Here is a 16,658-nt window from a genome sequence, read left to right as displayed (position 1 = left end):
CATACAAATTAGATAAATGCACAGTTCCAGTAATCTCTGCTAAACTGAAAATAAAGTGTGAACAGCTCTACTGCATGTAATGCCAGGACTAACACGAAAAGTAGAGAGATTCTTGTGGAAAATAATCGTGTCAGAACCAGAACATGTATGAAAAAGCAATAGCAATCCCCCTGCCCCACCTGCCCTGCAAAACTGTGTAGATGGAAAATTACATGTAGCAAATGATACAATAAAGGGTGTGTTGTGTGAAATGTCTGTTTCTAATAATAACACTCTGCTGAACTATCACCAGCAAAATTTATTAAACCCCAGCAACTGAGTAAATTAATACTGAGAGATCCTTTTTGCCATACAGCCTTTAGAGATAGATTTAGTTGTATCCATTTTGTATGAGACAGTAAGACAGGTTTAAGCTGTTGCTTTGCTCCACAGTGCCCCTGGCTGAGCTGATGGAAGTTTGATGCTACCCTGGCTGGTGTGGGAGCTCCATCATGTGCTGTGGCAGCCACAGCATCACATTTCTCAGTGTGTCCCACCCGTCCTTGCCCATCCCTGCCTCAGACTGTGCTTGCCCGGCCGCTCTCCCCTCAGGGGGACCCTCCACTTTGGGATTCGTCTCTTCTCCTGCTCAATTACACAATTACAGGGTATTTTAGGCCACAATGCAGAGTCCATCATTTGAAGCTGATGCCTGAATAGGCACAGGGGACTGCACTCAACTTGCAAAAGATGGTACTAAAAATCAGCAGGAATTCACTGAAAACAACTGTTCATTTTTTGTCTCACTTTTGACATAGCAATTCAATATATTAATATTTTTCTTTTGCACTCTCCTGGTTAAGGTAAATGTTTCTCTCAGGTTTTGTTAGAATTTTCCCACCCTCGCAAATGACACCTCAAATTAAACAATGAAGAGCCAAACCCCTAATGTAACTGAGAATCAGTTCTTGTATTTAATGATGTGCATGTCTGGCCCAATTTGATATATATTGATGTTTTTGCTCACTTACAGTTGTCCGTAACAAAAACTAAATGCAAGCATCATGAATACATTAACAGAAGAAAATCATCAAGTTACATTCTAGACTTAGGAGGACAAATACTTTGTACAAACCTGGAACAAAAAGAGTATTGGATGGGCATGAGAGGAAGCAGCTCTCTATGCCTCCTGTCTTGCTACACACCAGCTGAGCCTTGGGAGCTGGTTTGGCATTCGGGAGACATTTCACGGTCTCTGAGGAGGGGAAAAAACCCAAAAGAGAGAAATGAAAAAAAAAAAGTCAGACACTGCCTAACCCAAACCTTGTGCATCTGCTTGGACGCAGTGGTGAGTAGAGGTAGAAGTGGCAACCAAGCAAAATCACAGCCCTAGGCATTTCTGAAATAAGCACACACTAGGGAGAAAATACCTGGATCTGGGTCTTGAGCTTGGACTTGAAAATGAAACTCTTTCACATTTTTAGATGTAAACTCTAGCTCAGTCTTTCCTTCCTATCCTCCACTTTGAGACTGCTCATGTCCAAATCTGCACTCTGGAAAGCAGGTGTGTCTCTAATTAGGAGCACAATTCTGTGTGCACATGTTCATCTCAGAAGCAACAGGTAATGCTGATGACCTGAGGTGCCCTGTCCCCCCTTTTGGAAGCACAGTGCTCTGGTTGAACAGGCCAACTGTCACACGACATGCAGGAACCACCCTCACAAAGATCTGTTTATTTGGGTGACCCCTAAAACGCTATTTTTCACTTCTCACTCTGACTCTCGCAGACTTTTTAATTGTAGCTCCATGTTGTAGCTTCCGGAAGTAGAAAACTTGCCAGCCAGGCGGGGTAAGGCAGGACATGCTGGGATAGAGATGGATAGTCCCACCGGTCCTTTCAGCCACTGCTGAAACGCCCCAGGCAATGCTAAAGGGGCAGTGACACACACAGGCATCAGCCATTTCTCATCAGCGCCCGCCGCTGAGGCACATTGCAGCTCATGGATGGAAGTACCCAGCTTCTCCACTTGGCTTCATGGCAGGATGAAGACAAGTATCTCGCAGGTCTCACAAGCTGGTCTTCATATTTGGGTAAGGCATCATTTGTGTTTTAGCTGAAACTACATAAGGTTGTTAGGAATTGTTGGACCAGTCTCTGTGCTTCACCCTGAGATGATGATATGCCACTGATAATTACAATCCTGCATTTATTTTAATTTGACATTAGGACCGGTGTTACTCAAGTACATCTTTCTTCACACAAACAACGAGGTTCATTCTTGGCTGCAGCTGACAGGTGCCACCACTACCTGCGCTGAGGCAGCCTCACCGCTCCCTCCTTTCCCCCAGAGATTCAGCCTCTTCAAGCGGGTATTTCACATGGCATCAGCTGGTTAAATCTCAGCCAGGTGTCTGCAGAGCAGTTCTTGCTTCAGCCCCGTAAAATGCCTGTTCAGTATATATATGCTTTTTTGCCAGCTGTTCCTTGCTGCTTCTTCCAAGCGTGCTCACCTTACGGGATGGGCTTGGCAGACTCTTGTTTTACTCATGGCTGATTGTACTACTGCAAATGTCATTTTCCCTACCTGTCAGCTCACCACTAAACCACTTCAAGGTAGGGGGGAGATCAGAGCTGCAGCAGCCAGACTGGTCTGGGTCCACCAGGGTTTGGGAAGAGCCTAGTAAAGCTGGTATGAAACAGGGCAATTCAAATGTGGTAGCTGGAATGAGCCTTGGCTTGAGTGCAGAGGATGGGTCCCAGCAGCCACCAGCTGGTTCATGTTCCTGGCCTAACTGCTGTTTAAATATAAATATATAAAAGTCCCTTAAACACACCTGATGTTCACATCTCAAATATGGGAACAATCATCCTCCACTTACCTCCCTCCTAAGGTCTTTTATGTTGCTTTGGTGATGTTTTTAAAGAAACTATTTCTTTGGACTGAGAAGACAACATAAGTGCAAAGTGTCATTGTTGAGCAAAAGAGGATTTTGTAATTGCAAATGTCTCCAAATCATGTGGCATTCAGGATCACAAAATATCATTCTCCCTCTTTTTGTTGTGCTTTTATAACAATATAGAATGCAGTTTCCTCTAAACAATGTTGGTAATAAAGGCAGGTGATCAGCAGGGAGATGACACTCATTTTAAGCCTCACTAAATTCATCAAATAAAACGGTGTGTATCAATAGAGAAGGGTGTTCTATTTTCCGTCTCCCAACTGAATATTACAAATAATGAAGAGAAATTTTAAACTCAGAAAATATTTTCAATACAGCCTCCTAACGTAGGGACAGAATTCTCAGTAGGTTGAGAGGGAATACAGCACAAACCATCTGTGGTCTGTGTACCAGACCTCAACAAATTTTAGTCCCCACTGTTAGTTTACAAACTCCTTTTCAGAGGACTAATGGGTACATTGCAAGGGAGACCCAGCGGGTAACTAAATAAACAAAGGTAAAATTTCTTATTCCTACCGTACTTAGTTCTCTATATAGTAGGGAAGGTAATATACGTAAAGGTAAGCGAAGAACAAAGTGCTTGGTTGTAGTTAGGAAGAAAGTCAGTGGCAAAGGCTGAAACCCAACTTGAGATACTTGCCCACCACCCCACGCCACCCTGTTTACATAGTGCTTTCCATACTGCTGTATCCATGTAAGGGAGAAAATGCCACAGTTGCATGATCATACAAGAGGCCAGTGCGGTGGTCTCCAGCCCAGACTACAGTGCTTTCCATCAGTATGTACAGAGATTCCCAAGTAAGCTCCCGCCCTTTCTTGTTCTGTCTTGTTCCCAGTTAGGTATTAGGCATTGGCCCCAGATGTTATTCATGGTTAAAAAAAATCAAACAAACAAAACCTCACAACCTAAATTTGACTATGAAAGACCTAAGTTGTGCTATTCCCATTAAAAATGTGAAAATGGAACTAAAACTTCACAGAAAATAGTTTGAATAGCTGTAGCCATTCAGGTCAAGATTTTCTGTGCTTCAAATAAAACTCCAGAAAAAAAGTCATCTGTTTAAAGGTTACAGAAATTCAGATCTGCCACAACATAAGTGGCACTACCAGCAAGTGCCGTAATTTTAGTGGGTTCAGGATTTGAGCTCATTGCAATTAATACCTTTGACACAGCTAGTGTCCGTATTTTGTATTAAGCAGGATACCTTTGGGGCATGGTGCTGTGAATATAGATATTAACCTGAATACCATGCCCTACCTGTAAACAGTTACTCTTAGAGGGAAACAGAGTTATAACTGAAGTCATAGAGGTGGACAAAGGAGAAATTAAGGACAAAAGTATAAAATACATAAAATAAGATGACTTAGATTTGTGTGAATGGACTTGTAAAATAAAAAAAAAAAATCAACACCAATAAAATCCAATGTATTGCCCATTCTCTTATCTACCTGCAGTTATATCCTAGCCCATGGACCCCCATAGGATCAGGTATTATCTGAGTTTATAAAATGAATTTCAGGATCTATATTGTGAAAATGCAGCATCCCTCAGACAAATCCACATGATTTTCCACTCCTGGAGAACAGGAGCATTACCACAGTCACCTCTGAGTCAGCCTCCCTCACTTACCAATGCAGTCCTTTTTATTCCAGTGCAGTTTCTTTCCAGGTGGACAGACACACTCATAGCTCCCCATTGTATTAAGACACCCATAGTCACAGCTACCATTGCTGATGCTGCATTCATCAATATCTGAATGTAATTAAAGTTGAGAAAAGTATTAACCATATGTACACATATATACTGTGCATTAAAATATTATGCACATAAGGATACCTGTTCCCACTATAACTTTTATATGTAAGTTTATATAAACATGTATAAATGCAGAAAATACTCATGTCAAACAATTTTAGTGCATATTGCATGGTTTTGTCCTTAGACACATGTATAGCTCCTACTCTTTCAAGGATTTATGCATATGATACAATTTACGTGCCAGGCCTAGTTAAACTGAAATTCTTGGAAGTACTTACAAGATACAAAACATGCTTGAAAGTCTCTGTAGCATCTGGACAATAATGAATATTGCATTATATGGAAAAATGTCAAAGGCATAAAACATCTGTGAGATTAGATCACTTTTGCATAACAGGGAGATAAATTCTCCATAGTGATTCACAGAGTTTGCTTTTAGAAATGATTCAGATGGAGGAGGAAACTATATATTTGATAGGAACCTAGAAGCTGAAGTATAGTTTACTTAGTTTTCTACTCCCCAAATAAAAATGAAAGGTAAAAGCTTGCAAGAAGGCAAAGTAATTACCAGATATGTTATCACTTATATTCCACATGAAATCTTTCAGCTTTTGATACATTGGAAAAGTTTTTAGTCAATATGAGTTTATGTTTTTAGTTCATGCAATCAGCATTTATACACTTGTGCCGACATGGCTGATCTCTCCTCTCCTCTCCTCTCCTCCCCCTGCTAGGAAGGATGTTTATCCATCATGCTCAACAGGAGTTGTGCTGCCATGTACTCACCTCTGGATCACGTGCAGGCACACTTGGGACACTAGATGGCACAGGCCAAAACTGTCATGTGGTATCCGAGCCATCAGTTGCACATTGCTGCTCCAGACTCTCTAATTTACTAGTATGGCCATAACGTAAAAGCCCTTGTCATGAACCACAGCCCTGTTATTTTAGGCACTGCACTAACCTCAACAACAAGTGGTTTCTGCCCTGTGAATGCAGCTACCCATCTGCTTGCTGAACAGTAGCATTACTGCAATGGACTTAACGAGGCACAAAGGTTGCCCATTTGACATTCTGGTCAAATGAGCCAGAATGGCACCAAATCAACATGAGATGTTCTAAATTGCTGGCTTAACAACAGGCCTCATAATGTAACTGTAGGGGGAAAATTGTCAACGTGTTTCTAAGGGAGGTCTGGCCCTAAATGCTCACAGGCTGCGTCTAACTGCCTTTCCAAACCATGCCTGAGGCCAGGCTTGAGCTCTGATTGCTGTGTGCCTGGCACTGTGGGAATCCATGGGGTTTGCAGGAACACAGTCGGAGTTCAGGCCAGTTCTGCCCAGTGCTGAAGCCCAGTGATCCCATCTGAAGCCAGGGGCTGAGGTGCAGGTCGGAGGTGGGACTGATGAGGGACTGGGCTCAAGCACACGCTTAGACCCTGTACTGGTTAACATACACAGCCCCGCATGTATTAGCGAGGTTTTCCTCTGGCATCTTGGGACATTTGATGGGAACATGGGAGTATTTACTGGGGCAGCTGCTGGAATGCAGAAACAATTTTCTTTTTCTAATGCAAGATTTTAGCCTGTGTGGTTAAGCAAAAATGCAGAAAACATGGAGCACGTGCATAAAAGAAACAGAGAAAGACACCCTAATATGACAAGCATGTTTCTAGACAACGTTATGGTTTTTGGATCGGGCTCAGGACTTGTGAAGGTCAGCACTTCCAAAATCGGACAAACTATTCAAGTAGAAACAGATAGTTCCAGAAAAAAACTTTCTGGAAAATTTTGTACATAGTGGTCAGGCTTACACTGAGTGGGACCTACTTGTGAACCCATACTTTGAAACACACGTTTAGTCCACAGTGCTCCTGCCACCAAGCTCTGGCTGAGCTGTTCAAACCCGAGCTCTCGATGTTAAGTACCTCAGCCCAGAACCAAACTCCTGAAGAAGCAGCTGAATTCCCAAAGGCATTAAATGGTTCAGCAAGTTCTACCAACTTCCCTAAGGTCACTGAACGAGCCAATATATACCGCAAGCAGGACTTTATATAAACAGGTGGGGTAAGTGTTAGCACTGTCCTATAAGATTCCCTTATGACACATGACTGTTATTACAAGAGATGCCATGAAAAGGATCCCAGACAGAGCAACAAGGGTTGCCCCTCAGCATGGAAGGCCCAGAACACGGACACTCCCACATGGTTTATTCCTTCCCCTCTAGGACAGCAAGATGGAGAGAAAGCTTTCTAACAGGCAAGCTTACACCAAATCTTTTTGAAGGTTCTCATTACCTCTCCCTAGTTTTTACTTCTGCTCAGTGCCACACGGATGGCAGCCAGGATAAGTTATTTGTTCCACTGTAAACATCATTCTCCAGGGGCTGACTAAAACTAATGATAGGCCTGGACCAGTCTGGGTTCAGAGCTGTGGCTCTGGACCTGCCCATTACAGATTAATGCAGGAGGTTTGGATCTGGTTATATTTCTGCCCAAGGCTCTGCACTGAGTATTTCCAGTTAGAGTTTTGGTCCTATTTCAGTCTTATTAAAAAGACCGAAGCTGGACTGACGCTAAAAAATATTTAAAGACTGAGGCTGAACACCAAACTTTGAGGCTTTCCCTAAGCTGACACATACATTAAGTCATTAAGGAATTAACAGTGAATCTGAAGATCAGCCTCTCCACACCCCACACAGCATAGGTCCTCCAAACTTTCAGACTAATTTTTCTTTCAGATCTGCCCTCAAGTGGAGTATTTTTCCAAATTCTTTCCTCAGACAGACTCCTATTTCTCTTTCTGCTTGCCTTTACTATACAGTGAATTAATTTGTTACTTATGCTGCTCTATACAAGGGACACCAGAATACACCTCCTACACCTTTCTCCCAAGGAGAAGCCAGGCAGTGATATCATTAGCAGTGCCTCACTTTAACCCTACAAAACCAGGTGAGCTCAGCACTCGGACAGAAGCGAGGAGTTAGCATCTGTTTCTGTTCTATCAGTTTGCATGGCACAAACTGAACCACATGGGAGTGGAAAAAACATAAGCCTTTAGCTGCACCTTTTTGGCTCAGTCTGTAGCATGATTTACTTAGGAATACACAGAGGGTAACTCTTGCATATAAGATGCACCGCAATGCTTGTTCCACAAAATAAGAACCGTTAGGGCCCAATGCTATTCTCAGCAATTCCTCCAGCATGCTTTCCTTGGGCTAAGTCCGACTCAGGTCAGAGGCTGGCCTGAATACATGACTTTTGTGGATTTAAAGTGAGGGCTTTGTTTACAGTATGATGCAAGGTTTACTTAGTTAGCATCTTGAATAATTAAATAATTTACTATTAACTATTAACCATCTTTTAACCAGACAAATCCATTTAGACTTACATTTAAAAATAGCATGGAGAGTTTCTTTTGCATCAGTATTTTCTAACAAGTTATTTAGATTCAGGGCTTTCAGGTTATATTATAATTTTCTCTTTTCACTTTTGCTTGTGTAACGCTGACCTGATTGGTTAAAAGGATAATTCAGACTGATACACTTAAAGAAATCCCTCAAAAACTCCTTTTGCTCTCCTTTGACCAGTGTTCTGAACACAATCAAAATCTACCCTACTTATTAAACGTTCAGGCAGGAGAACACAGTGATTCCTGGGGGCGTTAGCCAGGCCAGTAGCAGGCAGTCTCATACTGTGATACCCTTGGCAAATACTGGATTTGACTGCTCTGAAATTCTTCTGCCTTGATGAAGTTGAACTTGAACCTCTAATTTGGTCACTGTGGTAATACTGCCCTACAATGCACTTTAAAAATATCCCTCTCCTGGATAACAAACATTACAGCACCAATTCTTTCCAGTTATGCCAGAAAGGCTGAAGAGCTGAAGTAGATCCACAGAAGATGGGAAGCAAGTACCCCACAGCCCTCTGTTATGAGTTTCACAGGCAGTCTGTGTTGCAGACTGGTAAGGACAAATATCAGTAGAGCCAAAATTTGCAAACTTTGTAAAACTGACATCCTTCCCCTGTTCTCTTTGTCGCCCATCACACAGAAGCCTTCCTTCTGTAAATACAATTGTGACTAACCTCACTCTCATGGAAGTACTGATTGGTACTCTGCACTTGTAAACTCTGTAAGGAAGCTTGCCCTGTACAGTGCGATGAACCTCAGCCGTGAGGCTGCTTTGGAACGGCTGTGGAAGAACGGCTGCATCCATGCAGCTGTGGATGCAAGTGTCACAGCTGCAGGCTTCTTCCCTATACTGAGGCTGCTATGTACCACCATCAAAAAATGCCAGGACACTGTTTTTTCATTTATGCTATTCTCCCGGGAATGCTTCAGTAAATTTGAGATGCTGAAATTTTGGTCAAAAATAGCTCATGCTGTTTTACCTTTATTTTAACTTTGTTGGTTTATTATCTTCTATTCTAAAATTTTCAGCTAAAGAACGTGGGCCTCAATAAACAGTTCACAAAGCAAGCAAACAAACACATAAGCAAAACTCTATTTCCAAACCTCCACAGTGCGTCAGTCCGTACAAGGTGTAGCCTTTATGGCAGAGACATTCAAAGCTTCCAGGGTAGTTGATGCAGGTGTGATCACAGGTCCTTTCGAAGGAACACTCATCTATATCTGAATTCACAGAAAAAGCATTATGATATTAGAATTCAGTTAAACCGAATGGCTGGAATTTCACATGCTGTTACAACATCTTGTTACTGATCAAATATCAGGTATCATCCCCGGTAAGATCTGAATGAAATATCATTCTCATTCCTCTGGTGCCTTATAAAGAAAGGACTTGCAGGTGCATGAAGAAAGGTAAGAAAAGAGAATTTAAGAAAAACCATGAAGACTGTATTATATACGTTCACCATTAGATGGCAACCTTTAACTTCTGATCATATTTACCCAGCAGGGCTGCGGGGGTATTCAGGTTTTGGGAGGTTAGCGGCACAAAGGAAAAAGGTTTTGGGTTCAATCAAGTAATTCCCTCTTTCACTGACCATTCCTCTGACATCTTACACACCAGGACAGGGAGTCGCTCACAGACTTGCAAGACTGCACAGACTGTTGCACAGCTGCATGGGGGTAACCAAACTACTGCCCGAGAGTAAGGCAGAATCAGGGATGGACACAGGACATCTTAGTCCAAAGTCCACATTCTACCTAATGCAAGAAAATTTGACCTCTTCCCCTTAAAAAAGTCGGGCAGCTCCAAGTATCACTGCTCACTAATGTGAACTCCTTATTTACATAGGCTCTTCCATCCAGCAGCCTATGAAGAAAGCAATTAACAGCACATTGCTTCAAAGAGTACAAAGGTTTTGCTGAGCAGGGTGATACAAAGGTTTATTTGACAGCAGGCATGACAGAATGGACTTGCTGAAAACTGTTACATTAAAGGTACCTTAAATAGCAGTGTGTGCAAAATATCGACACTTTTAAGTGAATTTTATCCTCAAACAACTGTTTTTTTAAAATCCTCTTCAGAGATTGATTTTTCTGTTAAAAGTCAGAGACATTAATACAATGGCATTATTTGAGAGTCATAATTTCAACAGATCTACTTCCTCCTATATTCCCAAGGTATAAATAGTACATGCTTAGAAAGCTGCGGGTGCTTGAAAAAACTTGAAAACTCACCAGTACTTAAGGGTATGCTACCCAATTCCTATATCCAAGTAATATTTATAAAGTTTTGATATTTAATGAAACATTCTAGGACTCATCCTGCTATTACAAATGCAAATAGTTAACTTCAAGAACTATAAAATTAAGATTTTGTGTATGTGTCCACAAACACAGTATCTGTGAGCATTTATGCACAAATTTAGAATGTTGGAAACATCTATATTTTATATTCTTTCCAATTTAAAATGTTTCAAAACATTCTGACGAAAGAGAAATCACAATGTGGAAAGCAACTGTTCAGGCAAATGCGTAACAAAATTAAACACATGAACAAAAATCCATGCTATCCAGTTTTACGTGTGCATGACAATCACTTGTTACGGTCAAGTAGCAAAAAAAGGACAAACAAGATTTTATCTTTTTTACATCTATTAAATTTTTAATGCATATTTTCCCATGCATTTTAAAATATCATTATTTGTGTCCTGAAAGTAATTTCTTTTTAAGGTTTCCTTTATAGTCTTGGAAATATGCAGCTTTTGAATACACATAAATGGCAAACTGTTTCAGTTTTCTCTAAATAAATACATTAAAAAAATAATTTGGGAATGAACACTGCAGTTATAGTTTTAAAGGATTTTTAATGCATAAGAAGCCAAATCATACAGCATGGTTTCATTCATGTGTAACCTTGCTCACTGTATGGTATTGCAGGAAATTTACAAAAGCAGTTCATTTTCTGGCCTCTGACCTACCTTAGAAGGTTTTTTCACAAATAATTTCATATTTCTCAACAGTGATCTTAACCTGTACTAGTTTAGTCAGTGGGGTTTACGCATTGCTTTCACACATGCTGCTCTGTGTTGTTACATACTATGGCTTAGGCCTTTACAGGTTTTTCTTTACATTAAGAAGGACGCATATCCCTCTTTGCCTGTGGAAATAACAGTCTGCCTAATAATATGACCTGTCATCTGCTTGCCAAGTAACAGGCACTCAGGATGGACAAATGCATTGCCATTACACGAAATATCAGCTACTCATAAACTTATATTGCTTACGCTGGCTGGCAGAGATGCTGAAACAAACAGTTTTATTATAATATAAAGACTGCTATTAAAAGCTTTTTCACCATTTAAACCCCTCATCCCACCTCCTGCTGCCGTTCTCATAAATTCAACCTCTGCTGAATTCAGCATCTTGCTTTGGCTGACCGAACAGGGAAAGCCTCTGTGCAGATTTTTCCTTGCTCAAACACCAAACCCCTCGGCCCCCTCTCCCCCTCTCTGGTGGAGGGGCTAGGCACTGCCCAGGGGACCAAGCTTTCCACAGCGCCCTGTCTGCAGAATCACCAGTCCCCTGAGGAATTCAGCACTGGTCATAGAAAAGGGAAAAATATGCACCACATACTCTTCACTAAAAGAAACCGGTGGTGTGATACAGGATGCTGAAATCCTCTTGCTCATTTATTTATTTATTTATTTGTACTCTGAAATCTGTGCCCTGGGTAAAAGAAACCGGTGGTGTGATGATACAGGATGCTGCAATCCTCTTGCTTATTTATTTATTTATTTACTTATTTATTTATTTGTACTCTGAAATCTGTGCCCTGGGTAAAAGAAACCGGTGGTGTGATACAGGATGCTGCAATCCTCTTATTTATCTATTCACTTGTTTATTTATTTATTTATTTATTTATTTATTTACTTACTTACTTACTTACTTATACTCTGAAATCTGTGCCCTGGGTGCTGTTATTCCCTGGTTCCCAGAAACTTTGAACCTAGGTCTCACACCTTGGTGATGTTCCACAATACTTCTCTGTATTTTCCCTGAAAGGATGTGCTTATTTCCCACCACCTTCACGATACAGGTATATCTCATAAGAGACTGAGGAGCAGGGCATTACACATGGTCTCACCTTCAGAGCCCTGGGTGTTAAATCCTGCTTACCACACAACTGGGAACAAATGCAGCTAGCTCAATCTCGTCTCCTCTGCACCGACAACACTACGTAATCTGGTAGCATTATCTACTGAAGAGAAGCCCGAAAATACAAAAGCAGAGATGTGGCAGGTTACAGGTAGGGAACAGAACAACTAGTTTCTCTTTCAGTTTTGTGGTCAACCCTGCCTTCCCCCCTGCAAATGCATGTACACACTCAAACACACACACATCTTTGTATTGGGTTGCTCTGAATTTCCCCCCTCCCCCACAAAAAAATAAATACTGAGAAATTAACTTTCTGGTTCTCATTGCTCTTAAAATGATTTAAAGTTATTTAAGTTAAGTTTCTGAACCGTTTTAACATGAAAAGTCAAAATGTTTTGGTTTGAGGAACTGCAGTGGAAAACTTCAACTTGAGGTTCACGTTTCTACTCTATTTTTAGTTGAATTTGGCATGAATTCACAAATAGTCCAAGCTGTCTCAGAACATTTCAGATTTGCTAATGCACTTATTTGACATCAAACACATTCCTTTTACTTTCACTTCATCAAAAATTTGTATCACATTGACCACTGCAATCAGCACGTGCAATTGTGTCATTTCAGCATGTTAAGAGATGTCTTCACAGCTTAACTGTTTGAAGCTTACAGGAATTACGGGGCTAAATTCATCTCCGGTAGTACACAATTAGTATCCTGGCAGAGGCAGGTTTTTTAGGATTACTAATGGTACCATATAAATTCGAAGATGAGGACCTCCCAACTTCAGAGCAGATGATCCAGTGCAAGTGCCAAGTTCAGGGGCTGGAGCAGGTGACCTCCAGAGGTCCCTTCCAACCTCCACCACCGATTCACATGCCCAGTGGCAGTCCCAGCCTCCTCTAAAAGCACTCTCTTTATGGTGTCCTGTGCTGCTGACAGCTCTCCTTCCAGTTGTTGTTTCTGTGATATCAAGGCATCATCACAGGCTGAATGAAGTCCAACATGTTTTCTACCAATCCACGTTCTCATCTCCGAAGAGAATGTCTGAACAGTGGAAGCGCTCCTTTATTTTTACCTAAAAGGGGCTCAACTTGAAGAGATTGTTCAATACAAGAGCAGGATTTCCCTGTGTTTTTGAGGGAAGCAATTGTTGCCAGCAGTGGTCACGCTTGATAATATTTGTTTGGCTCTGTTCCTATTATTTCAAGTCATCATTTAGATTTTGTTGTTGATTTTTCTATCATACTTAGCTTTTCTTTTTTAGTTCATGCTTTCACACATTAAAGGATCCCATAACGATCTTTATTTTTCTTGAACATAACGTTTGTTAGTGGGTGTCAGATTGTCAGTACTAGAAAGTAAAGTCTTCCACCTATCTCCAGAAGGGAGCTACCACTGATTAAATTTCTTCTACGTTTCCTCACACGGATGTGTCTCAAAGCAGCTCATTTTCCATGTTCATTCAAGTCCCTGCCCTTTCCACTGATGCTGCCAGTAGACTCCCAATTACAGTAGCACCAATTGTTCTGGTGGTTTGTGTGATGTGGACTCTGACTCATTTGTGGATGTAGAGTGTAGGACACCAAGAAGCCATCACACAGTAATGATTTTTGCTAAATCTGAAACTGAGCTGGATTCCTACCAGAGCTCTGAAGTGAAAGGCTCCTTTCTGTACTCTGTTTCCAGTCCTCAGATGCAGTCCCCTGTACTCTTGATTGGCATGGCTTTCTTCTCTGAATTTTAGATTAATTAAAAGACATCAATGATCAGGAAATTAAAGTGTAATGAAGGACATTTCCTAAAAGCATTGGCATTGCAAGCGAGCTGCTCAACACTAAACATATACAGGTGAGGCTGGTGAATAGCGCTGGATTTAGAGATGTTTTGAGGACTGCAAACTGATGGAGAAACTGCTATGGCTCCCTGGCAGAATGTAACGTGCAAAATACACTTGCACAGAAGTACACGTGTGATTGGGCGTTGTGGTTATAAAACTGAACAATTCAATGCCCAGTTTGCCCAATCTCACATAAAAAAAAATTACTCGAAGAATAAGGATTTCCCCTACTCCTTTTCCCTTAATATGTTACTGTTAATAACAAGTGAATAAATTGGTTAGAGAAAACTAATGGTCATCACAACAGCTTTTCTCCAAGACATACAATAAGCAACTAGGTTAATTTATGAAGCTGGGAGCCTCTTTCCAAAACACAGGCACATATGACTGAGTAAGAGTTTGATCTTGCTGCTTGGAGTATTTTTCATGTCAACTGAAAATAAAGGTGGCAAAGGGAGACCCTTGTTATTTCATGGTGCTATTTGCGCTAAAGAGAACAAGACAGGAGGGGCAAAGACAATCAATAAAAGCTCTAACAGGGATTTGGGATAGAGCGTACGCTGTAATGATTCTGGACACTGTAAGCAGAACACATATTTGGTTTGTCTGTGTTCAGTGAGGCAAGACACAAAGTACACACTAGATCACTACATATATGCAAAATATATACAATAAATTTAAATATACTATTTCAAATAGAAATAAAATACTTTTTGCGTAGAAATTAAAATGAAAAGAAATGGAAATATCTATCTCTACTATCAATTCCTTCATCAGTGGAAGGAATCAGAGAAGACTCGTAACACCCTGAATGCTGGTAGATCACTTCAGTCAAAAATGGTCACGATATTACAGTAACACTTCGACACTATCACAGTCGTGACTCCACATACTCCCAAGCCCCCCAGTTAGCTTAGGTGTTCCTTCATTGTGGCAGAAAAGATTTATATGTATCACATAACTGCTGCCCACAACAGGATTCTGTGAAGAACATACACGGCAAGGAATCCGGGGTTTTCAGATTCATGCGTTAGTAATGTTTGACCCCCAGGCTGGAAGTGATGGCCCAGGTGTCCCATCGCACTGCGCACAGCAAAGCCACTTCTGCAGTGGGGTTGTCTCTTAACGTGGCCACATTCTCCTAATGCAAAGTCCATAATACATGGTTTTATTTTGTTCATCTCACGAACACCCTTGGTTTAACTTCCAAACCAAATGCAGACTCAGTGTGGATTACCCGACTCAACCGATCATACCACGAGCCAAACTCAAGGCTAGTCAGAATGTTTTGTGCTCACATTTCTCAGCTTCCAAGTCATCAGCTCCTCTGAGAAACAGAGCCTTTCCTTTTTCTCATTCATTAAGCACACATACATAGAAACTCTAAAGAAGTGTTACATGATGTTTTTAAAATAAACACTAATGCTTTTAGATATGTATTTTGGCTGAAAGTTATTTTCTGTCTTCCCCCCCTCCCCTCTGATTTCTGCAGGGAACTGATACCACCCATGTAATGTTTTTCACCTTACAGCCTAGCCAGTGTGGTTTCCAACAATATTTGACAGACATTAGGGAAACCACATACCTTAATCTGAGTGGTTGCTGGACCATAGGGAGCCATGATTCAAGCTATGTTCTCCAACAAATGCTGGCTGAAATTCAGGATTGGGAAACGTATTATTATGCTACAGCAGCCATATGACGGGGTTTCCACCACATCTCATGCTTTTTGGTCCACAGTGACTTACCCCTGTTCACAGTTAGTAAAAATGCATCCTCCACCTGAGAACATAACTCTGCAATACACATCCAACACTGACCAGAAGGAATGGCTTGTAACTAACTTCTCCTTATGTTTCAAAGCCTACAATAATAAAACCAATGAAAAGGAAGCACGGAAAGATGTAGTAATGTACAAACCACCTACTTCATTACCTTCCCACTGAGTGCTTCTGGAGCAGGGTAACACAAAGAGGGAAAAAAAATAGCCATAACCCCAAACCTTTAAAAGTAATCGAAAAACCACACCCATTTCAACTTCCCACTGCATTACTGACTTGCAGTCAAGTCAACTTGTTGCTGAGAGTTAATTGTTAATAACATACTAATGACCTGCAGAAAAACCAGATCTGGCATTAATTGCTACACTTTTCATGTGAATTTAAGTGCCTAAGTAGCAGAGTCACGTTTTGTATTTCATAAATTTAAGTGGGAAACTGTCCATTACGACTAACCTTGACTTGGACCAGAGCATTTATTTATTTAAGAACTTTATTGCTCGCAGTTAACTATGTGATTAGTGAAGACCAAATGTAACACACTAATCAGGGAATAAAAGACTTCTGAAGGAAATTGATTCTGCTCTCAAGGAAATGTGCTTTTTATTAGAGATGATTTGTTCTTAGAATGCAAAGTGGTAGTAAAACAAATAAATGTATATAAACTGCAAAAGAAACCTGCAAAATATACTGGAGACAGAGGCAATAAATAATCGGAAACCCGTGACTTATTATGTAAGCATCCCACAGAGGAGGTATTTCAAGGATTTAGCAGTACG

General features: G+C 40.9%; 1 protein-coding gene across 1 annotated transcript in view; it reads right to left on the bottom strand.

The window, feature by feature from the left end:
- Positions 1 to 16,658, bottom strand: part of SCUBE1 (signal peptide, CUB domain and EGF like domain containing 1) — a 209,818-nt gene that overhangs the window by 25,286 nt on the left and 167,874 nt on the right. The window contains exons 10-12 of the mRNA XM_040596675.1: positions 9,217 to 9,333; positions 4,571 to 4,693; positions 1,115 to 1,234 (exon numbers count right to left, since the gene is read on the bottom strand). Coding sequence (XP_040452609.1) covers positions 1,115 to 1,234; positions 4,571 to 4,693; positions 9,217 to 9,333 — 360 coding nt within the window. The remainder of the gene's footprint in view (positions 1 to 1,114; positions 1,235 to 4,570; positions 4,694 to 9,216; positions 9,334 to 16,658) is intronic.

Source organism: Falco naumanni, chromosome 5 (genome assembly GCF_017639655.2).
Source record: "Falco naumanni isolate bFalNau1 chromosome 5, bFalNau1.pat, whole genome shotgun sequence".
Lineage (NCBI taxonomy): Eukaryota > Metazoa > Chordata > Aves > Falconiformes > Falconidae > Falco > Falco naumanni.
Note: the sequence above shows the minus strand (reverse complement) of the source record. Positions and strands in the feature narration are given on the sequence as shown.